Consider the following 23,189-nt stretch of genomic DNA (forward strand, 5'->3'; position numbering starts at 1 on the left):
GGCCTAACCCAAACCCGACGTTTCCTCGCAGCTCTGAGCTTTAAGCACTGGGTTTGCAGGGCGCTGGCTCGGGGATGTGGGTTTTGGTGATCAGGTTCGGGAGGCGTCCCCGTTACCACCCTCGAGCAAAACCCTTGCAGGGGCTGCGCCCAACACCGCGGTGGCTGCAGGCACGAGGATGAATTTTTGGTCCCCGAGGTCTGCTCGGCACCTCCAGGTGGGTTTCAATTTTGCTGGTCCTGCAGCCAGTGCTTAAGGCGACAGCAGGGCTCCCTCCTGCCCTTCTCCTTCCCAAAATAAAAACCTCTCCCAGGCGAGCGCAGGAGCAGCAGTCTGCAACTTGCTTGCGCCCTGATGCCTCCTGCCATCTGTCTCTTCGTTTTTTTTTGTTTTTTTTTTTTGGCTTCTGGTTTGATTTTTGCTCCATCAGCATGGCCGGTAGGGACCATGGGACCAGGCTTCTGTTGCGACGACTTTGTTTAAAAAAAACACAAAACAAAACAAAACAAAAAAAAACAGCGAAGGTTTCTGCTCTGTTTCTTTTCTCCTCCCCGCTCTGGCTTGATTGTTGTACAGTCCATTCTGCGGCTACCCATCCCTCACTTTTTGTCTTGAATCCGAGTAGTGGAAGAAATTTGTTCTAAAGGGGAAAAAACAAAACAAAAAACAACAACAAAAAAAAAAAGGTTCCTTTTCTTCATGTCGGAATGTCACTGGTACCTCAGCTCTGTTTGATAATATGAAACAACGACGAAATCCTTAGCGCTTGAACTAAATAAATCCCTGTCTCATTGGAAAGCTCCGGCTCTTTTCTCTCTCTCTCTGTGGGGTCTGGGTCAGACGGGGAGCGTTCATCCCATTGCAGGGTCAATTCTTGATTTAGACGGGCGCTGCCAGGTAAATTTGGGCCGGCCCCAGGCTTGGCAGCCTCTCCCCTCCCAGCACAGCGCCCTGGTGCCTCCCAGCTCCCAAATCTTTAAGAAACGAGGCAGGGAGGGGGCTGCCTGGAGCAGCAGCCCCCCTTTTTCCACGACGACCCCAAAAGGAAGAGGAGCAGGGGGTGGGTATTGAAGGTGTAAGATGCTCGCTTGTGGGGTGAGCACGGCAGGCAGGACCCAAAACCACCTGGAGGGCGCTCAGCCTCTGCTTCCCTGAGTTGTGACTGCAGCCGGGTCCCTTTTTCCCCCGTTTTTAGCCCCCTTTTCCTTCCCCGCCGTGTGTAAACCCCAAATGCAGCTTTTTAGGGGATGGATTGGGGATCCTGAGCACAGCCACGAATCCCAGGAGCTAAACCCTGCTGGGGCTGCTCGGGGCTTTTCCTGCTGCCCCCACAGGGCTCCTGCCTCCAGGAGCTGCCGTTTCCCGACCCCCTTCCCATTTCCCAGGCTAAATTTGGGGATAAAAAAGCAATTTTGAGCACTCAGGCATTTCCCTCACATTGACCCTGCCACCGTGAGGGACTAATTAGCGGTGAGGCTCCATCAGCACTAATTAGCAGTGGCGGAGAAGCAGGCTGGTGGCTCGGGGTCCCCAGCGGAGGTGGCTTGGCCCCACTGGTCCCAGTTTGGGGCTGTGCCTCCCGCTGCCTTGGGGACCCCACAGCGAGGTCCTAAAGAAACCGGGGACGTTTCCCCCGGTCCCACGTCCCCCCCAAAACCACCCCCCGGCTCCCCCCGACCCGCTGCCCCCTCCTCACCCTCACGCGCCCGCAGAGCTGGGTCTGGGTTCGGCCGCTTTTATTCGTTTGCCTTTAGGGTTTTTTTTTCTGGTTTTGCCCCAAACCTCGAGGCGCTTCGCAGGACGGGGGTTGCAGCAGCAGCAGCGACGCGAGGGAGGCCGGGGGGGGGACATTTGGGGACGTTCCCGACCCCTGGTGTGGAGGAGAGGGGTTGGGGGGGTTTGGGGCAGAGAAAGCGAAGCCCCCCAGGAGCTGAAGCAGGAACCGGGGCGCTGCTGGGTTTCTAGATTTTGGGTTTCTAGATTTGGGGTTTCTAGATTTTGGGTTTTTTCTCTTGGTTCTGTGATCCTCGAGCTCCTCGTTTCACGTCAGAGGTGGCTTCAGGGCGAGGGGCCACGTCCCGGTGTCCGCCTCGTGCTGCCCCACGCAGAAAGGAGACCCCCCTCGGTGCCACCGCCCCGCATTTGGGGACCCCAAAAAGTGGCCGTCCCCACACCCCAAACCCTTTTTGAAGCCCAAAAAGGGTTTTTGGGCCTCGGGGCCCAGCGAGCGGCGCCTTCGCCCCCTGATGCTTCCCCTTCCCAAAAACCTTGGTGCTGCGTGTCCCCTGTGTGGTGCCGTCCCCCCCAGTGTGCCCGGGGGCTCTTCCAGCCCCAATCCTTGGGGTTTTGGCCCCAATTCCCAAGGGTTTGGCCCCAATTTTTAGTGTTTGGTGCCCGTGTCCCACCCCGGTGCCCCGGGGGGGGAGATTTGGTGCCACAAAGCCTCCCCTGCTCCGGGGGAAAGTGGCGCTGAGCATCCCGCTGCGGTGCTGGATCCCCTTCAAAAACCCTCAAAAAATAAAATAAATTAAAATGAAATAAAATGAAATAAAATGAAATAAAATGAAATAAAATAAAATAAAATAAAATAAAATAAAATAAAATAAAATAAAATAAAATAAAATAAAATAAAATAGCAATTTTGCAAGAAAATGTCACCTACCTCCTGGAAACTGCTTTGGGGGGGGGGCAGCACCCCTCCCACCGTCCCCAAACCCCAAGGTTTTTGCTCCCGGCCCCTGGAGGTTTTGGGGTGCAGAGCGGTGCCGAGGGGGGGGCAGATTTGGGGATTTGGGGTCCCTGGAGCCGCGTGCGGGTTTTGGGATGCAGAAGCCGGGATCGGGGGGGGGCTGGGGAAGCGAAGGGGCCGCGTCTTGTGGGGTTGGGGGGGGTTAAAACCAGCACGGCATCCACATGAAGGAGCCCAGGGCGGCGCCGGTGGCGGCCCCCGCCAGCAGCCCCAAAGCCATCTGGTCCCCGGAGACGCGGTAAGGGTCCTCCCGCACGATGACGTGGGTCACCCCGGGGGCTGCAAGGCAAAACGGGGCTGAGGGGGCACCCCAAAAAGGCGTCCCCCACTCCGTACACACACACAGACAGCGCCGAGGCTCCCCCCGAGCACCCTCATCCCCCAAACCCCGTCCCCGTAGCACCCGGCTCGCGCTCAGCCTCCCCAAAATCCCCAAACCGGCCCCCCCCCAGCCCAATTTGGCGCCCCCAAACCCCAAATTTGTGGGGTGAGCGGGGTGCCGGGGCCACCCACCTCCGTACTGGTGGCCGTAGTGGCCCGAGCTGATGTAGGCGGTCTGGTGGGAGTCGATGGGCACGGCCTGGTAGTAGTCGTCGTCGTAGGGGTCGTAGACGTGCACCTGGAAAAGGGGGGGACACGAGGCCGGCACCCCGGGATGTGAAGGGTTTTTTTTTTCCCCAAGTGGCTGGCGGGGATGCTCACGGTGCCCAAATTTTGTGGGGAGTTGTCTCTGAGGCATCCCGATCACCTCCCTGCTCTTGGGGTCCCCGTCACTCTAAGCGCTGCCTCCGTTCCCCTTAACTCTGCCCCTGCTCCTCTTAAATCTGCCCCGTCCCCTTAATTCTGTCCCTCAACCCCTTATCTGTGTCCCCATCCCCTTAACCCTGCCCATTCTCCCCTTAAATGTGTCCCCATCCCCTTAATTCTGCCCCGTTCCCATTAACTGGGACCCCATCCACCTTAACCCTGCCCATGCTCCCCTTAAATGTGTTCCCATCCCTTTAACTCTGCCCCATTCCCGCTAATTCTGCCCCCATCACCTTAAATCTGCCCCCATTCCCCTTAACTCTGCCCCTGAACCCCTTAAATGTGACCCCACTCCCCTAAACTCTGCCCCCATTCCCCTAAACTCTTCTTCCATCCCATTAACTCTGCCCCATCCCCTGAACTCTGCCCCTGAACCCCTTAACTGTGTCCCCGTCACCTTAACTCTGTCCCTCATCCCCCTAACTGGGACCCCATCCCCATAACCCTGCCCATCTTCCCCTTAAATGTGTCCCCATCCCCTTAACTCTCCCCCATTCCCCTTAATTCTGTCCCCACCACCTTAAATCTGCCCCCATTCCCCTTAACTCTGCCCCTGAACCCCTTAAATGTGACCCCAACCCCTTAACTCTGCCCCCATCCCCTTAATTCTTTCCCCATTCCCCTAACTCTGCCCCATTCCCCTTAAATCTGCCCCATTCCCCTTAATTCAGCCCCCATTCTCCTTAACTCTTCTTCCATCCCATTAACTCTGCCCCCATTCCCCTAAACTCTCTCCTATTCCCCTAAACTCTCCCCCATTCCCCTTAAATCTGCCCCCATCCCCCTAACTCTGCCCCCATCCCTTCACCCCATGGGGGCGGCACCGATCAGCCCAGACCCCCGGGCTCACCCCCACATTTATGGGGCTGCGTTTGGGGCCACCTGAGCCCCTTCCCTAATACCCAACCCCCTTTTGGGGGACGTTTTGGGGCGGCGGGAGCCTCACCGGGGTGGATTTCGCCTCCAGTAGGGCCAACTTCCACGCCCTGCGAACGAAGCAGAGGGAAGAGGGCTGAGGGGGGGGGACACCCGGTGGCTCCCCTGATCCCACAAATCCCCCGTTGACCTGGATTTGTTAATTATTAATTCCTAATTAGCCGGCGTGTGGGGTTGGGGTGGGGACGCCCCATCTGCGTGAGGCAGGGAAATGATGCCTAAATTGGGGGGAAAAGCGGAAAATTGGGGAGTTTCCATCCAGCTGTGATCAAGATCGGGATCCCAACACTTTCCTCCATCCCCTTTAAGCCTATTTTAAGGGTTTTGACCCCAAAATAAAAGTAAAAAGGGATCAGAGCTGACCGTGGGTGTTTCCTTGTGCAGGGCACGGCCCCGATCCCATAAGGATTGGCACCATTTACCGACAAACCCCAAATGGAAACGCGGCCACGGCCGCTCGCGGGTGGCCGAGGGGTGGTTTCTCACACCACCGAGGCTCTTTTAGGGTCGGGATGATTGTAGGGTGAGGGGATTCGGGTGCTTACACGGCGTCGTCCTCGCTCTCGGCGCACAGCGAGGTCTTGGAGGCGTCCCGCAGCACCAGGCTCAGCAGGCACTCGCGGCTCTTCCCCTCGGGGGGCTGCACGTCTGGAGGGGAAAAAGGGTTTGGGGACACGGGGTTTGGGGTCACGGGGCAGGGACGGACTCAGCGAGGGGTAGGGGTGTCCTATAAGGCCCCACAGGGTTGCCCAAAGGGAGCGGGTTGGGTTTTCATCCCAAAAACCACGCTCGTAATTTTGGGGTTTGGGTTTTTTGGGGTTTCCTTCTCTGCTCGGGTCGGGAGCTCGGGGGTTGGGTGTGAGAAAGGGTTGGGGATGTGGGGTTTGGGGTCATGGGGGTTTGGGGACAGGGAGTTTGGGGTCATGGGGTTTGGGGATAGGGAGTTTGGGGACGCAGGGGTTTGGGGCCGGGGAGGATGGGGATACGATTTTTGGGGACATGATTTTTGGGGACACGGGGGTTTGGGGATGGGAGGGGAGGGTTTGGGGACAAAGGGTTTTGGGAACAAGGGGTTTTGGGGACAGGGGTTAGGGGACACGAGGGTTTGGGGATGACACGAGGTTTGGGGACGTGTAGGGTTGGGGACACGGGGGTTTGGGGATGACAAGGGGTTTGGGGACAAGAGGGTTGGGGACACGAGGGTTTGGGGACACGAGGGTTTTGGGGCATCGAGGTTTGGGGACAGGGAGTTTGGGGACACGGGGTGTGGGGACATGAAGATGAGGACACGGGGTTTGTCAACACAGGGGTTGGGGCCAGAAGGTTTTGGGGACACGAGGGTTTTGGGGCCAGAAGGTTTGGGGCCAGAAGGTTTTGGGGCCAGAAGGTTTTGGGGCCAGAAGGTTTTGGGGCCGGGGGGAGTTGCTCGCCTCGGCACTCGGGGCCGGCCCTGACGTCGCGGCAGCCGTGCTTGAGGTGCAGGCGGCCGTCCATGTCCCGCTGCGTCTGGTCGTGGTAGTACAGGAGGCTGCCGTCCACGCAGAGCACGAACCAGTTCCTCTTCCAGCGCCGTAGGATCGAGCCTAAAAGGGATCGAGCATTGGTTGTAGGATCGGGGCGGCCCCTCCCCGTTTGGGGTGCAGCCAACGCCGTCCCCAAAATCCCCCCCCGGGGACGCCTGGCGGCGGCGACGACCCCGACGGCGCGGCCAGGTGGTTTGGGCGATGCGCTTGGACCAAACCCCAAAAAGCTGCCAAAAAAAAAACCTATAGGATGCCTCCGTGCTGCTCTGTAGGATGCGGAATGGCCCCATCCGTGCTCTTGGGGCTCCTCTCCTCTCCGGGATCCCCCTCCCGGCACCCCAAAGCTCCCCACTCACTCTGCCGCCAAAGCCAGCCGCTCTTCACCAACGCCATGGCCACGGGGAGGTTTTTGGGATCTGTAGGGTCGAGGTGGAAACAGTGGGGTTAGGGGAGCAGCTCCCTGTTCTTCCCTTGCACCCCGTTCCCTGTCCTCCTTTTTGGGGTTTGGTAATCCGGGGAGCGCTCGGGCGGGGAGAGCTCCGGCCACCTTGCTCCGTGCCCCTATAATCTCCTTGGGATTTAGGGATTATCATCCCGAGGAGGTAACCACCCCCCTTAATCCCCCCCCTCGGTAACTTTCCACGGCCCCTGCTCGTTTGTTTTCCCTGCCTGGATGGAAATTAGTCCTTAATGAGGCCGTGAAATCATCGCTCCCCGGGGCCCCGAGCACCACCCCATATCCCCATCCCCCTGTACCCCACCCCCTTGTACCCCCACCCCCTTTTAACCCCATCCCCGGTACTTTTATCCCCTTTTACCCCCCCCCAGCACCCTCACCCTATTAATCCCAGCCTGATCCCACCACCCCCTTATCTCCCACCCCCTCGTACCCCATCCCTAGCACCCCTATCCCCCGCTACCCTAACTCCTAGGACCCCCATCCCTTTGAAACCCCATTCCCGGACACTTTTATCACTTTTTACCCCCCAAAACCCGCTTTTTACCCCCTCCCCATTTTCCCCATCCCCCTATCCCCCATCCCTTTCCACCCCATCCCTTTCCACCCCATTCCTTTTCACCCCATCCCTTTCCACCCCATCCCCTGACTCTCCCCTTCCCTCTCCCCATCCCAGTTCCCCCCCAAAACCCTCCCAAAACCCCAAAAACCCCCTTGGGCACCCCTCACCGAGCGGCAGCAGCACGGCGGGTCCCCGCTAAGGGCTGCGCTCTGCTCCCGCTGCCCGTCCCTACCCGCACGCACGGGGTTTCGGGAGCTGTAGTCCTGCTCGGGGAACGCGGCCTAAAGAGCTGCAGAGTCCCCAAAGGACCACGATGGGTTTGGGATCAGGTTTTGGGGTCGCTGGGCACGGTGGTGCTGCCAGCGGGGATGCCCCAGGGATGTTGGTGCAGGGGGGGGATGCTGCGGATGGCCCCCGCATCGCCTGCGGCCCCAAAAGCAGCTGTGGGGTCGGGGTTGGGTTGGGATTCGCCTCTCCCGATGCGAAATCCCAAAAAAAAGCAGGGCTGGGAGGAGCAGGGGATCCATGAGGAGGTTGCGGCTCCAAACCCTGAGCCCCCCCGACCTGCCCGAGCTTTAATCCCCCCTGCGGTGCCCGTGGGGAAAAGCTGGGGAAAAAAAAACCTAAAAAACACTGAGCTCGTGGCATGGGTGCTGTTTTTTTTTTTTGGGATCTGTTGCTGCTGCTGCCACAGGTGGGGGTCCCGTGGGTGCCATAAACACAAATTTGGGGTGACGGAGAGGGGGCGGCAGCCCCAAAACCCAGCTCCTCTTATCCTCTGCTCCTCGTCCATAAAAGCCATACACACACACATAAATCGTGTCTATTCCCACCATGCAGGCATTAAAATCCCAGCCAGGTGATTTATAAGCGGGGTGATAATTAATATTAATATAGAATTAATATATGGGCTGATAATTAAGATGTTTATTAAGCTTTCGGCAGCCCTTAAGGCAAAAAAAAATCATCGATTCCGGCTTTTTACTATAAAAACCTTTCCCCTTCCCTCCCTCCAGCGCTGGCTTTACAGCCATAAATTGGTAAAATTTGTTCGGCCATAAATTGGTAAAAAAAAAAAAAAAAAGACTTTCTTAGGTCGAACTTTGGCTGAAAATTTAATTAATTTGAGGCCGGTGTTGATCGGACCCTCGGCTGGGCACTGCGTTTGGTGCGATCGAGCCCAAAAGGTTTTCTTTTGTGCACCGTGAGTTCTGCCACAGGGATTAGGATAATTTGTCTCCTGGACAGCCAAAGGACTGAAATAAAGAAATAAATAAAAACGATATTTAAAACGGCAGCGGGTTTTCACGGAGTCGAAACCCCCCCCAGCGCTGCCCTAATGGCTTCTGGCTGGCTGCAGCGCCCGGCTGGCTGGAAGAGGAGAGAAGTTTATTCCGAGAAAAGACAAAAAAAAAAAAGGTGGAAAAGAGCAGAAATAAAACCTGCAGGGAGCAAAAAATCAATGCAGCAGGATGCCGTGGCAGGCATCGGGACCTTAAAACCAAAAGCAAGGCCATAAAAACCTCCCCGAATCGCTCAGCTTTCCTCTGGGGACGAACACGGTGGTGGTGCAGGATTTGGGGGGTGGCTGATTTATTTATTTTTGTTGCAAACTGTCTGTTTTTTGGTGTTATTTTTGAGCTGCCTGGGATAAATTTGGGGCACGCTGGCTGGAAACGGTGATTTGGGGACTTTAAGGGGTTGTTTTTCTTTACAGCTGGCAAAGCTGGGAGGGTGGGAGAAGGGAGGTGGCTGTGGGATGCAGTGTGGAAACAGCCTCAAATGCTTGTGGAGGAGGACCAAAGCGTGGCTTTGCCCAAATTTTTGTAGTAATCAGGTGGAGCTAATTAGGAGAAACCCACTTGGAGACTTCCAGCTTGCTCTACCTCCAGGTAGGCTTCCAGGAGGCGCCTGGGGCTGCGTTAGCGATGCTTGGAGTTTTGGGTGTAAAACAAAGGATTTCTGAAACTGTTCACACATCTCACACGACCAAGTGGAGCAGTGAAGGAGCAGGGGGGGATTGGGATGTCGTCCCTTGAAGAATTGCCTTTGTGCCGGCTCTTTGCACCCCCAAATTTTGCCTCAGCCTCCTTGTACCCCCCCAGGAGCCCTTGGGCAGGAGAGGAGGGGATGGGAATGGGCCTGAGGACCTCGGTGAGGCCAGGACACTGCAATATTTGCTTTTTTTTTTTTTTGTCACATATCTTTATAGGTGATTTGGATGAGGGAACTGAGTGCACCCTCAGTAAGTTTGTGTATGGCACCGAGCTGAGGTGCTCGTCCTCCTGGTGAGGCCGCCCCTCGAGTGCTGGGTTCAGCTTTGGGCCCCTCACTCCCAGAAGGACATCGAGGCCCTGGAGCCTCTGCTCACAGGGAAGCAGGGCCAGGAGCAGAGGGAATGGCCTCGAGTTGTGCCAGGGGAGGCTCAGGTTGGCAATGAGGAGACATTTCTGCTCAGCAAGAGCGGTCAGGCCTTGGGACGGGTTGCCCAGGGAGGTGGGGGAGTCCCCGTCCCTGGGGGTGTTCAAGGAGAGGTTGGACGTGGTGCTTGGGGACAGGGCTTGGTGGTGACATTGGTGGTAGGACCAGATGATTTTGGAGGGCTTTTCCAACCCTAATGACTCTGGGATTCTGTATGTTGGGACAGGTCAGTAACTGGGAGTGAATAAAACCTATGTGCGCCCATAGTGTGCTGTTTATGAGCCCCCATATCAGACTGGGTGCTGCTTTGATACAACACTCGGCATCACCCCAGACCAAAATCCCCTGAAGGAACATTTTGGGAGGGCTGGGAGCTTCGGGCAGGACATGGGGACGGGGACATCCCCCTGTGGCACCACAGTCCCTGCACTGGGGTCCTGAGGCAGGTGGCGACCTGCAGGGACTTCATTTCCCACCTCCTGCATGCCAGCACTTGCCAAAAAGCATTTTGTGTTTGATTTTTTTTTTTTTTTTTTTGTGTGTGTGTTTTGTGTTGTAGGAAAGTGCTCCAGCCCTAAAAGTGGGGTGCTGAGTACTGGGGTGCTGTGTGATGGGGATGCACTGCACCGCTGCTGCTGGTCCTTCCTAAAAGGATTTATTTGTTTATTTATTTATTTATTTATTTGCTTATTTATGTATTTATTTGCTTATTTATGTATTTATTTGTTTATTTATTTATTGGTGCCCGCTCCCCCAGGCACGAGACCCCCCCCCCTCCCCTCAGCTCTCCCCCCTCTCAGGGCTCTCCCCGCATGAGGCGATGCGGGCTAACCGCCGCACGGGGGGGTTCAAAACACACTTTTCCTCTTTATTTTATGCTTCTACTTGATTTTACACGCCTTTACAAGCCTGCCCGGCCTCCCTGTGAACCGGGCCGGGCCGAGCCGGGCTCACTGAGGCTGCCCGGGGGGCTGTGGGTGATGGGGCCCGGCCTGACGGGGCCCCTCACAGCCCGGCCACCCTCAGCGGCCTCCCCCCCCCTTGAACTACAACCCCCAGCATGCCCCACGGAACTACAACTCCCGGCATGCCTCGCTTCACCCCCCCCCCACTCTCCGCACTACACCTCCCATCAAGCACCGCGCCTCCCCACCTCCCCCCCTCCTCACGTCTACCCGCGCCGGGACTACGCTACCCATGGTGCCCCGCGGCGGGCGGCCGGCAGGCGGGCAGCGCCCGCGGCGCGCGGGGCATGCCGGGAGTTGTAGTCCGGGAGGCGGCGGTAACGGTCCCGCTGCGGTTCGCCCCCCCCCTTTTTTTTTTTTTTTTTTTTTTTTTTTTTTTTCGGTCCCCGCCTGCCGCCGCCGCCCCCTCCTCCCCTCAGCGGCTGCGGGCAGAGGCAGGAGGCGCCGCGGAGGCAGCGGGAGCCGGGGAGGGAGAAGCCGCAGGTGAGATTTGGGGAGGGGGGGGGGGGGGAGACAGGGAGGGGACCCCCCCTCCCCCCTGAGGCGAGGGGGGAGGAGGTGGGGGAGGGGAGGGGGCGATATGGGGTGTGAGGGGGCGATATGGGGTGAGGGGGGACGTGGTGAGGGGGGAGGAATTGGGTTTGGGGGCTGTGAGGGGTTTGGGGCCAGAAAGGGGCAAAACGGGGTCAGCAGCAGCCGGGGACAGCACCCAGGGGTGCTTGGGGGGGGGGTAAGGGGTGGTGGGGGCACCTAAGGGGGTGCTGAGGGCACCCAAAGGGGCTGGAGGGCACCTGATGGGGTGCTGGGGGCACCTAAAGGGGTGCTGGGGGCACCCAAGGGGGCTGGGGGGGCACCTAAGGGGGTGCTGAGGGGGTTGGGGGGCACCCAAGGGGGCTGGAGAGCACCCAAGGGGGTGCTGGGGGCACCCAAGGGGGTACTGGGGGTACCCATGAGGGTGCTGAGGGCACCTATGAGGGTGCAGGGGGCACCCAAGGGTGCTAGGGGACAGCCCTGGTTTACCCCAGCAAAACCCCGCTGGGATTCCCGGCCCCAGCGGGGTCCAAGCCCAATTTCGCCTCTTCCCCTCGTGCTGGGGGGGGTTCTCGCCTTGGTTTGTGGATGCGCCCAGCCCCGTTTGGACCCCATAATTTGGGTTCGGGATGTCGGCACCGCTGGGTGATTCGGGCAGGCTGCGGGATGCTCCCAGCTTCTTAAAATCACCCCAAGGGGCTCGCCGAGCCGGGAGCGCCGCTGATGCTCCTCTCCGAGCTCCTTGCCGAGGTTTTGGGGCTCCCGTGACGCCACCACGGGGGTGACACGTTGGGGACATCGCCGCAGGACGTCCTTAGCCCGCAGGGCAGCGAGACGCGAGGCCAGGAGGGTTTTGAGCCCGTAGGATATAGGTAGGGGGTTGTGCTTCATTTTGGGGAAGGTTTGGGGTTTTTTTTCTCCTTCGGGATCGTTGCTTCAGCGCTCGGTGCCTGGCGTCGTGGTGTGCGCTTGAGTTGGGGGTTAATGACACCAGGGAGGTGCTGAGCAGAGGAGCCTTGAGATGTGGAAACGAGAGAAATATCCCTTATCGATAAAGGTGCTGGAATATGTTAGATTTTATTTATTTATTTTCCATTTTTCTCCCCTTTTTTTTTTTTTTTCTTCCTTTCTGCTCCTCACGGTGACAAGCTCTCGGGTTGTGCCTCGTATTCCCGTACACCAAATTCCATTCAGAAAGCGTTTTTTTGGTGCTGAATTCCATCAAATGTAAAAAATCGAGCAGGTCGAGTGCTTTTTTTTTTTTAATTTTATTATTATTTCTTTCCTGGACAAAGGCACGTTGTACCAACCGGAGAGAAACCCCACGCGATGCCGTTTGTCTTTTAATCCAAATATGCTTTGGGATGCAGCCGTGTGTTGGTTCTCGCCCCTAAATAGGGATGGAGGAAGCTGGAGCTTTATTTATTTCTTTACGAGCAGTGAGGGCGATGAAAACATCTTTAGGGAAACGTTTTGCTGGACCCGTACGATTTCGGGAAACATTAACCATGAAGTGGTCGTCGATTAGGGCTCAAATCGAGTAGGGAGGTAAAGAAAAAGGAACCAAAGCTGGGAGATCCGATGCTTTTTTTTTAAATATTTCTTTCTGATGTTGAATTTTAACAATTCCTGGGGTTGTCTGCACCTTGATGGCTGAGGACATGAAAACAAACCCCCCCTCCACAACTGTGTGCTGGGTATTTATCCCTGCTAGTCGTTAAAAAGACCGATAGCAGCTGGCTGTGTATTTTTAAGGCAAAATATACATTAAATCTGAATTTCTTCTGGACGTTACAAATATCTACTTGCCTACTTTTTGCATTTTAATCTATATTTTTTTCACGAAAGGCAACGTTGACCATTTTTCGGAGCGAAGGGGTGGGAGAAGCAAGACCGTGAGAGGTTTTTTTTTGGGGTCTGTTTGATCATAGGAGACATCTCACGGGGCGGGACGCCGAAATGACGCACCCCAAAATCCTGTGAGCGCCCTTGGGGTGGTTTTTAAAGTTCATCTTCGCAGCTAGGTTATCGAAATCCCCCCCGATTTCGGCAACCCACCGCAGAGGTCACGGGGAAAGCAGGAGGAAGGTGCTGCTGCTGCTGCTGCTGCTGCTGCTTCCAAATCGCTCCTCGGGCAGGTGAAAATGCTTCGCAGAAGCACTTCTCTTGAAGGCCTCCTGTATCTCAGCCGAAAGCGTAATTAAAACCCTAATTCAATTGTGTCTAAATTGAATTATCTGAGCTGTCTGGAGGAGCTCAGAAGCCTCCCTTTGGATGCCTGAGTGCTCAAACGCCCGCTGTCGGTACGGGTGGCGTGTGTTTAGCTCAGTTTAGTGCCTGATTTTGGGGTGCTGTGGGTGTGACACTCGTGGATCTGCCTTGACTGTGCTCAGAGGAAGGGCTGGGGCACTTTTTGGGCTCACCCAGTCCCCTCTGCTGCTGAATTTGGCAGCGCTGGCACGGACACGGCCCAGCTTTGGGTCAAGCTGGCGGAGGACTGAGACCTTTGTGCCTCCCGTGGTAAGAAACCTTCCCGTTTCCACCCCTCAACTCTCTGCTGATTTCCAGCCAGTCGCGAGCAGGAGCTGATGAGGTTGTCCAAAGGGAAATACAATTTTTATTTCTTCCTTTCCGAGCCCGCTCTTCCCTTCAGCCTGGGCTCGGGCTTTCATTTGTCTTCCAGTCATGCCTTTTGGGCTTGATTGTATCCGCAGAGGCCCTGATTTCCTTTTCCGCAGCACAAGTGCTCTGTGTACTTTCTGTTTCCTCTGTAATTCAGAAAAGCCTCTCCTTAAACTCTTATTTTCTGAGCCGTGGATTGCAGCGAGGGACTGCCTCTGCTCGTGTCCTGCACGCTGCCCGGTGGCAGGAAACCCCTTTGGATGGCTGAGCCGGGGGATCACAAGGTGAGAGAAACACCACGGCGAGCCCATCTCCTCCTCCAGATGCTGGTGTGACAAAAGGGACCCCTCAAAAACCAACTTATTAACCAGCCTGCTCAGGATTGACCCCGGCGTTGAGTTCAGGAGCTAGAAAAGCACAAATAACTGGTGCAAAAACCAACATAATTTTTAAGCCACGGTGCTGGCTTTCCTTTACTCGAGGTGAGATTGTGATTCCAAGAAAAAGCTGGCTGGGAAGGAGAGGTTCTGGCCACCACGTGCCTTAGATGCATCAGTCTCATTTCTTAATTTACCGTCACCTTATCAACAAGGCTACGTTTTGCTGCTCGAAGGTCATCATTTGTGTTCTGCCCCCAAAAGCCTTGGATCCAGAGAGATTTAAGGAGAAAAGTTCTATTTTACGGTATTTTTCAAACTTACCCAGACAGTTTTCTGCTGATTTCAGCCAACGAATCTCTCCTGATGTTCCCAGGTTGCTGCACGCCCTCGTGGGTCCGTTCAATAAAACAGACGAAGATTTTGTTTCCGTGAAAACAAATAATCCACCTAACCATTTTTTTTTGCCCTTAACTCCTCGAATTAAAAACTGTTGGCTTAATCCATCCCCGTTTAGAACTGGGAATAAATTTTCAGGAATTATTTCCATGTGACTCCGTTGCCTGTCAGCGAAACAGATGCAGTTCTCCAGAGGTGTCTGAATGGCTCTACCTTCTTGGTAAAGAAGGCAAAGAGTCAAATCTGGGCTTCTACCGAGGGAGTGCAGGTGATAACGCTTCTCCTTGTATTTTTTCTGGCATCCTGGGCAGCTCTGTGATGTTTGGAGCCCTTTGCCAAACCAAAAGACAGGGGCTGTGGAAGGAAATTTGGTAGAAGAGAAGTCCTGAGCGCCTGGGGAGGAGCTGGAGGTGTTCTGGAGGTGGTGGTTAAAGGTTTTTGTGTAAAAATTGATAGGAAATGCGTGCTAGTCTTGTTGATTTTTAGAAGAACATGTACAGGGCATATATTTTGTGTTACTGTGTGCTGATGTATTGACGCTTTGCTGCACTGGGTGGGTGATCTTGATCTGGAACCGTTGTTTTAGCTCTTGTTGGTTGGAATCACCAGCAAAAGAAAAAGCTGGGAATTTTCAGGGATTTTTTTTGCGTCTCATGCCTGCTTTGCCGTGGGTTTCTGAAGCAAAAATCCCAGACCCTTACCTACAATCCCAATCAGGGATCCTATTTAGGAGGTACACAGAGCGTTTATCAGATCCCCTGGAAGCTGTGGGAGCTCTGAGCATGAACCAGTTTTGAAAACCAAACCTTTCCTTTCTTTTTTTTGTGTCTCGGGCTCCAAGCAGGAACACGAACGCCCAAATCTGAGTCATTTCCAGCTTTCTGGTGTGTCTTCTCTCCTTCCTGGTGGAGCTCCGGGGGGGGAAGCGATGATGGTGGTGATGATGATGTGATATTTCTCTTTCAAAGAGGCACGCAGGGAACGAGGCTCTGCTGGGGATGACGGAGATCCATCGGCTTCCTCGCAGCGTGACTGGGTCTTGAATCATTTTTTTAAGAAGCCCTGAGCGTTGTTTGGTATGGATGTGCCAAAATCCCTGAATTTTGAGGGACTTTGTGCTTTCTGGGAGGAAATCTGCAGGTCTGGTGGCACTCCACAGCAACCCAGGTGGAAAATTATTGCTGTAGGATTGGTGAAAGCTCAAGGAACGTGCCCCGTTCCTCTGCTGGAGATGCTGATTTGCGTTTGGCTGTGCTCTTTCCTTTCTTTTTTTCGTCTTTTTGAGTGAAATGGTCACCTGGAAAGCTGGCAGGTGGGGAAAACGAGCAGGCAGAGCAGAAAAATGGGGTTTATCGTGGCTTTCTTAGGATAACTTGCTCAATAGGCAGCTTAATGTCGAAGGATGATTGCAGCCCGAAAATTTCTGGCTTCCTTGTCTTCGCAAGGGGGAGAGATTTGGGGGGATTATCGAAAGCAAGCTCAGAGTGTTTCAGGAGAGAAGAAGGGAAGGATAGATGCCATCGTGCCTACTGGGCACGTCTAATTCTGTGCTAAAATGGATGAAGACTGCAGACTGCAGCAAAAGTTAAAACGGGCTACAGCATCTTGGGTTCTGCAGTTTCTTTTTTTTTTATTTCCTAGCTTCTAATTTTCCATTGAACTTAATCAAAAAAGATCTGGCTCTTCTGTGGCATCAGGCTGTGCTGATTGCCTGTCAGGAATTAAAGCACGGCCTCTGAGATTTAATGTTTTTTGGGGGTTAGGTACACAGCTCCCTAAATATGATCGAAATATGGATGTTACCATGTTTTATGTTGGAAATGGATGATGAGGACTGGTGAGGAATTCAGGGCAAAGTCTCCCTTTTCCTCTTTGCCTTTTGGTTCTTTATGTTTGAATGTTTATGAGTCACAGAATCACGAAGGTTGGAAGAGACCTTTGGGATCATCTGGTCCAACCATCACCCTACAAGAGGGACAACTCACGTTCATGAGGGATGAGCGGATTTCCACGGTTAGTCCCAACCAATTTCTGATATTTTCTGGCTCTCCAACGATTAATTCAGCTCCAGTTCTCCGGGCCATTCTGTTCAGTGCAAGATTTTGGACTTACCTCCACCCTCCATCTCTCCATATGTATTTTATATACGAGACAACTCAGCTTTTTATTCATGGAGAAGGCAGATGGAGAAACAGTCCCTGACAAATGGCCACGTTAAACGTCCCTAGACGTTTTAAGCTTGGCTTAACCCCTCTCTTGAGATGCTGCTGCTAACTGGAAGAGGTCTCCAAGAACTTTTTGGGTTTGTCCTGCCCGTCAGGTGGCCGAGGAAGATCACTCAGTACTCTTGCTGATCTTTCAACCAAGATGAACGTGATGTCGACACAAACGGGAAGGCTCCGAGGGCTTGTCCCTGTTGAAAATATCCTGAATTAAGCTTGGGAGAATTCAGAGTGCAATTACTTCGGAATAAATGGTATTTATGAAAGGAGTTATTTATTCCATTTTACGGAATGAAATGTTTCCCATGTGAACGTTTATCCTCCGGTCGTTTATTCTGCAAATTATTTGCTTTAGCTTCCTGTGTAGGCACGTCGTAACTTAATAAGACCTTTAAAGGCTTTTGTGAGAACTGCAGCGTATTCCACGCGTTTCCCAGGCCCGGCGTTGTGCAGTATAGGCACAAAATATAATTCCCAGTTAAAGGACATCCAGTGCGTTGGTTGGAGCCCGAGTTGGCCCTCGATTCGTCTTAGATTCACAACAGGGAATGTTCAGAGTCTTAAAATGCAGTGCTGTAAAGTGGAGAAATCTCTTTTCCCTTTTTCCCTTTTTCCCTTTTTCCCTTTTTCCCTTTTTCCCTTTTTCCCTTTTTCCCTTTTTCCCTTTTTCCCTTTTTCCCTTTTTCCCTTTTTCCCTTTTTCCCTTTTTCCCTTTTTCCCTTTTTCCCTTTTTCCCTTTTTCCCTTTTTCCCTTTTTCCCTTTTTCCCTTTTTCCCTTTTTCCCTTTTTCCCTTTTTCCCTTTTTCCCTTTTTTTTCCCTTCCACGTCCCGCTGCTGAGCTTTGCTGCGTGGCCGAGAATTCTCATGGGGAAGCTCAATAAATCAATAAATACCCAATTCTATAAGTTTTAGCTTTTCTTTCTCAATTCCTGGAGGTTTAGCCAAACGTTTGATTTTCTGTACATGATTGTTAGAGTTACCATCAAGAAATAACATCTTAAATGGCTTGAAGCTTTGCAGATCAGTCCTACCTAGAGCTTTGCTGGCTCGTCAACCAAAGCCCTCATTTTGGAAGCGAGTAAGGCTCCTTCTGTCCCAGCTTTTTGGAAGGTTTTTCATGCTGATATTGTACGGACGGGCTAGCTCAGGTTGGACTGGCCTCCTAGAAACCACAAATCCTTGGGTTTTCCCTCACAGTAACCATATTTTGGGCTCCTGTCTCATTTTGGTTTGAAGACGTCAAGTCGTGAAGAACCCGCCACTTCTCTTGGTGTATTTTCAGCAATTAAGTACTCTCTCTGATTAAAAAAACGAGGTCTAAATTGAATTAGTTTCCAACTACTGCTCTCAAAAGCCTTTTTTGGGCTAAATTAAAAGGTCCTTTGATACCCAGTAGCTTTTCCCTTTGGAGACAACGCCGAACTCCCTAACCAAGTGGCCTTTCAGCTTTTATTTTGGGCCAGATAAATGCGTGGGGCTCCCCGGGTCTCTCTGCGGTCCTTAAATGCTCATTGCACCCTGCTCATTTTTCACGATCCCATTTAAATCGTGGGCTGCTTCTGCGACGGTCCCGTGAGGGGACTCTTACCCGAGCAATCTGCGGAGGCAAGATTGCTTCTTTTATGCCTGAAATAATTTTTCAGATCGATAGCGGACCTCTGAACACCACCGGGCTCTTTATCAAGCCCCACAGACCCTTTCTGCAGCTAATTTTGGTGGTGATTTTCCACGGGTGGTTGCTTTCAGTGATCTGTTGGGTGGCCAACTTGAAACCCACGTAGCACGCTGCGTTGACACAGTGCAGTGCTCATTTTTTAATCAAAACGCTCAACAAAAGCTTGTTGCATTGCAGTGATTGCCTTTATCCACCCAATTTTGAATCTCAACTAAGGATAAAATCATCTTTTTTTTCCCCAAGACCTATTTTCCATAACATCGTGTTGACTGCCATGAATTTTGTTCCTGTTCTTTCGAATTCTAGATCAAGTCTGATTCGTTTTTCCTTTGCTTTGCCCAGAGCTGATGGCTGGCTAACTCTGAGTTACTCAACTCAACTTTTTGCCCTCTTCTAAGGGGTATTATCAACTTTGAGCTTTCTTCCACCTTCCAGAAAAGGCTGAAGAAGAACTGTCAGGGCCTCAGAAGTTGGAGGACTCTTTGAGGGCTCTCAGGTGACCCATCCTGAGTCCAAGACGCTTCTTGTCATTGAATCGTGGAGCTGGTAGAGCACTTGCAAGACTTCCTGGTATGTTCTCGTCCTCAAGGCAAGCTAGCATCTCTCTAGAGCACCCCTAATGGGTATTTCTCTAATTTTTCCTTAAAATAAAAGTTCAGAAGGCACTCCAGCCTCCTCAGATGGATGGTAGTTGTTGCTTGGCTGCCGGTTTCGTGAAAAGCTTTTCCACTTGGCAGTGTTTCTCTGGCAAATTCAGCCTCTTCGCTCCCGAGGACGTGAGAAATAACCCGGCTCCGCTGCCGCCCCTGGACGCGTGCTGCGTTCTCCTTCAGCTTTCTTCCATCTAGGCTGAGCGGAGCCAGCTCTCAGGGGTCGTGTCGCTTCTAAATCTCGCCATATTTCTGCTGCTTTCCTCTCTTTGGTTCCCTCTGTACGTGGAATCAGCACTCCGCTGCCTTGTCAGCATTATACAAAATAAAGCGATGCTATTTTCCACCTATCACTACTAAAACAACTTGAAATGCCTCCTCCCTTTTTTGCAAATCCATTGTATCGTTGATTTATATCAATTTGTGATCCGATATACCCTCTTTAAGTTATTTTCTGGTTGTTTTTCTCCACCTGCACCTTGTGCCCAGCTCCTGCACTGTTTTTTTTATCGACTTGGACCTGGCTGTTTTGCTTTGGCACAGTTTGATCTCGATGTACCCATTTCATCACGTCCCGTAGCTGCTTCTATACAGATTACTTCATAATTCCTCTTGTATCTTTCCATTGATTGCAGGGAGGGTTAAATCTCTAATTTGCTTTCGAAGCTTTTCAGAACTCGGCTACGTCGCTGTTTCCTTTTTTGATCCCAAAAGCACTTGGAGGGTTTGCGAGCGACCAGAAGTGGATCATCTATATGCAAATTCCTTAATTTCTCCTCCGCGGAGTTATATTTGTGCCAAATCAACGTCTCCGAAGTGACGCCTCTTTTCATTCTGTTGATATTTCATGAGGGTGATAACCGCAAAGTACAAACGTCAGACGAGTTGAAAATCAATTATTTAAATCAGGACGTTCTGAAGCCCTGATTGAATTACTGGGCGCAGCCCTGCTGAAACGCAAGCCCTGCTCTTCTCCTCGGCTCTCGAGGCTTCCAGCTCAGCGATCACCGCAGCTTTATGGGCTGTAACGAGGTCCCAACCGGTTCCTTTGCGTTTGGATTCAGTCGTGATACACAAAATGTCACCAATCATTTCTGGAAACGAGTCGTGTGTAATTAAGTGCTGCACGAGGCTTCGTACCCCTCCTGTCTCCTCCGTAACCCCACGTCTCTATTACCCCTTGCTTCTGTGCCTGAGGAGTCCCATCCCGGAGCCTCCTCCTGGGCTCCTAGCACGCTGAATTTCTGCTGAGATCCTCCAGAAATTCATTTCAGTTTGTGGTCATCACAGATTGCAATTTCAATCTCAATTAAAGAGGAGGTAAGCCTTTTTTTTTCTCCTCTTTTGGAGATACGCTGCAGCCCCCACTTCTTTTTTTTGCATCTGAACTCCTGATTTTCAAGTCTGGTCACACATCCATCTCACCAGATTTCATTTTTTTTCTATCTGCCAGGCAGAAATGTATTCGTTCTTCGTTCCCTCTTGTTACTCAGAGCCCTTGCATCCATATATAGCAACAGAAAATGCGTTTTCTTTACAGACCCTCTGACTTTGAGCCTCGTTTCTCCTTCCGTGTCCTTCTCTCGCGTTCAGTTCCTTCCTTTCCTGGATGCATCAGCAGTTTCCTCCGGGAAGGTGTCTTTCTAGTCGGAGAGATGCTGGCTCTGCACTTCATGATCCCCGTGTTCCCTGCGGTATGCTTCAGTCTCTCACACCCCAACATCCTCATCGCTTCTTCGTTTCTTTTGCCTTTTTTTCTTTACCTTCTCTTGCAGGCAGCAGTGGATGCTTCAGCAGCCTCAAGTTGTGATTCCTCAGCCTCCCTGAGCTCCCTGCTCAGCAAAAGCCGTGGTGGTGCACGAGAACAAGATGCCATTGCCGAGCAGATTCCCACCCTCTCGGGAGGCAGCTTCTCCCAGCTCCTGCTAGGTTTCTCTTGGCACGCTTCAGCTGGAGCATGGGGAAGAAAAAAAAAAAGTCTGGCACGGCACTGTCGAAAGACTGCCAAACCTTGACTTAAGACTTTCCTTTTCGGTTCTTTTCCAGGATCCTTGAAATAGATAAATATATATATTTTTTTCTCATCTGCTCGGTTCCAGCTGATGCAGAGCTGCTGGCCCCGGCCTGAACGCTTCCTTCTTTCGACCAGAGCGATTAGCCAATATTTGGGATCGTCTGTCGAGGGAGGAGATCGATGACAGTCAGGTATTTCTTGGAGGCAATCTTGCTGATTCACAGAGGCCGTTTGCAGAGGCTGGCTTCTCCGAGCCCGGCCTGAATCGAGCAGCAGGAGAAGATTTTGCTCTTGGTTTTCCAAGGTCGTTTTTTTTTCCTGCCAGCACTAAACACACGCGTGCCCGCACGTGCACACATGTACACGCACGCTGCTTCTGTGCCTGACACCACGGGTGTTTCTCTGGCTGTCCTTGCCTTCCTCGTGCTTTCCTGATGCTCTTTGTTGGTGTTCCTGGCCGTGGCAGCACGCCTGACAGCGTGCATGTTCTCTCCTCTCTCCGTGCCTTGCCTAATTTCCTCCTCTACCAAAACAAAGCCTGACGCTCTGGTGTTCAGCCCCTAGGAAGCTTTTTTGTCCAGGCTGGTTTCTGGCCGGCCTCTTTAGCTTCAACTTTTTCATCCAAAAGTGTTTTCAGTGGAGATTTGCTGGGCAAAACGGGTTTTGAGGAGCCTGGTGCTTTGCTTTCCCGTTCGGGTTATGGCAGGAAGGGGTGACGGTGTCTGCCCTGCCCAAATGGGACAGCAAGGGATAAAGGAAACGTTGGAGGTGCCCTGATACCCACAGCAATGACTTCCCTTCTCCTCCAGGAATCAAATAAAGGAAATCTTGGTTGTGGTCACCTGGTTGGGGTCCTCCAGTGTGCTTTTTACGGACTTTTTCTCTTAAATTTTGCACAGATTTTTAAATAGTGCCAAATATGCTCCGCGTGCATGGAGATGGCTCTTGCAGAAGATGCCTCGTGCCAGCGCTGCAGAGTCTGTCCTGCTGCCTTGCTCCTTTTGGTTTCCAATTCAGGCTGCCGCCGCCTTTGATCTGCGAAACTCTCGATTTGAATCTTATCTGCTCGGGAGACCTCTTTCCCCGGGATTGTGCTGGCAGTCAAGATTAGCCAGGGCTTACTGGGTTGGCAATCTTGGTTTTAAATCTGCGAGGGCTTCGGCAGAGTTTTCTCCTGGGGCTGGGGGGGGGGGGGGGAATTGATTCTGGAATATGTTTTTCTCGGTGTTATCAGGACTCGCTGGCTATCAAGATAAGCTGTGGGGCTTAGGGATCGCTGCATTTCCTTCCTCTGGTGGCGACTGAGAGGAGCGGCGTCTCTCTCTAGCGGTTTTGGGTTTTTATCTGACCTTCCTGTGATTTCACCTTCTTATTCTGCTTCTTATTCTGCTTCTGCCTGCCCTCCTGAGAGGCTGGCACGAGACCAGGAGCACGGGCCCCGCCGAGGGAGGAGAGAACAGCGGGGTCAGCCTGACTTCTTGCTTAGGAGCAGGAGATCTTTGTCTTCAGCATTCAGGGCTTGCTGTAATCAGAAAAAGAGGCCGGAAAATCTGGAGGACCAACACGGCAAATTCTCTGTGAATTTCGTAACTGCGTGGCTGTCAGAGCTAATAACCATGAACACGTCGGGTTCTGTGGGTCTGCAGGGGCACTGGGCTCTTTGGGAGCGAGGTCACCCATCTACAGGGTTAAATTGATGTCCTTTAATATTACGTGTGGCTGTGCTACGTGCCAGCAAGGAAAATGTAAATCCTTAGCACCCAGTGGACAGAAAATACTCATTTTCTTACTCATTTTCTTACTAGCAGCCTTCCAACTTGTCCAGCAATGAATTCTACCTGAAGAATAAACCATAAATTCGATGACCACAAAGCCCTAACCCCGAGATAACTCGGTGCAGAGTGAGCTCAAAGACAAAAGGACCTTTTGCTGCCACCTGAATCTGCGTTGCAGCAGAGCGAGTATCACGATTGTCTTTCAGGGCTGCGCATTCCTCAACGCCGGCAACCAAATCCAGCAACCCTGGCGCTGTTGTTTGAAGGCAAGAAGTTTTGCGTGGGTGTCTGGCAGTAATTTTAGCTCCTTTCCTTGAAGCAGCACCTACCCTCGCTGAACTAAGGCTATTGCTTGCCTGCTGCTGCAAAATGCAGCGTGCTCCAAAGGCTCTTCTGATAGCCAAGTCTCAGGAGAAGGTATTTTTATGAAGCAGCATTTAGAATACGGACTAAAAACACTCCAAGTGCTTCTGTGGCTTCCTTATTAGACCATCCAAGCCAGTT

The 23,189-nt window shown here is 52.7% G+C and overlaps 2 protein-coding genes across 4 annotated transcripts in view; one reads left to right on the forward strand and one right to left on the reverse strand.

The window, feature by feature from the left end:
* Nucleotides 1-1,792: 1,792 nt before the first annotated feature.
* Nucleotides 1,793-7,242, reverse strand: PLEKHB1 (pleckstrin homology domain containing B1). Its single transcript, XM_084306251.1, has 7 exons — nucleotides 7,202-7,242; nucleotides 6,372-6,431; nucleotides 5,923-6,075; nucleotides 5,038-5,140; nucleotides 4,503-4,542; nucleotides 3,263-3,368; nucleotides 1,793-3,028 (listed from the first exon to the last, which is right to left on the reverse strand). The coding sequence occupies exons 2-7, from the start codon at nucleotides 6,406-6,408 to the stop codon at nucleotides 2,892-2,894; spliced, it is 576 nt and encodes a 191-aa protein (XP_084162377.1). The 5' UTR covers nucleotides 6,409-6,431; nucleotides 7,202-7,242; the 3' UTR covers nucleotides 1,793-2,891.
* Nucleotides 7,243-10,807: 3,565 nt separating this feature from the next.
* Nucleotides 10,808-23,189, forward strand: part of FAM168A (family with sequence similarity 168 member A) — a 163,865-nt gene continuing 151,483 nt past the window's right edge. For all 3 annotated transcript variants that reach the window (XM_084305999.1, XM_084305998.1, XM_084306000.1), the window contains exon 1: nucleotides 10,808-10,903. The gene's annotated coding sequence lies outside the window, so the exon portion shown is untranslated. The remainder of the gene's footprint in view (nucleotides 10,904-23,189) is intronic.

The sequence above is a fragment of the Netta rufina genome, assembly GCF_964035555.1.
Source record: "Netta rufina genome assembly, chromosome: 1".
Taxonomy (NCBI): domain Eukaryota; kingdom Metazoa; phylum Chordata; class Aves; order Anseriformes; family Anatidae; genus Netta; species Netta rufina.

What these genes read in the sequence shown, in the direction of transcription:
- PLEKHB1 (XM_084306251.1), bottom strand. Translation starts at nt 6,408, where the DNA reads ATGGCGTTGGTGAAGAGCGGCTGGCTTTGGCGGCAGA. An exon ending in GGCCGGCCCCGAGTGCCGAG is followed by an intron (nt 5,141 to 5,922) that starts GCGAGCAACTCC and finishes TTTCCCCTCCAG; the next exon opens with ACGTGCAGCCCCCCGAGGGG. An exon ending in TGGAGGCGAAATCCACCCCG is followed by an intron (nt 3,369 to 4,502) that starts GTGAGGCTCCCG and finishes CCCCTTTTCCAG; the next exon opens with GTGCACGTCTACGACCCCTA.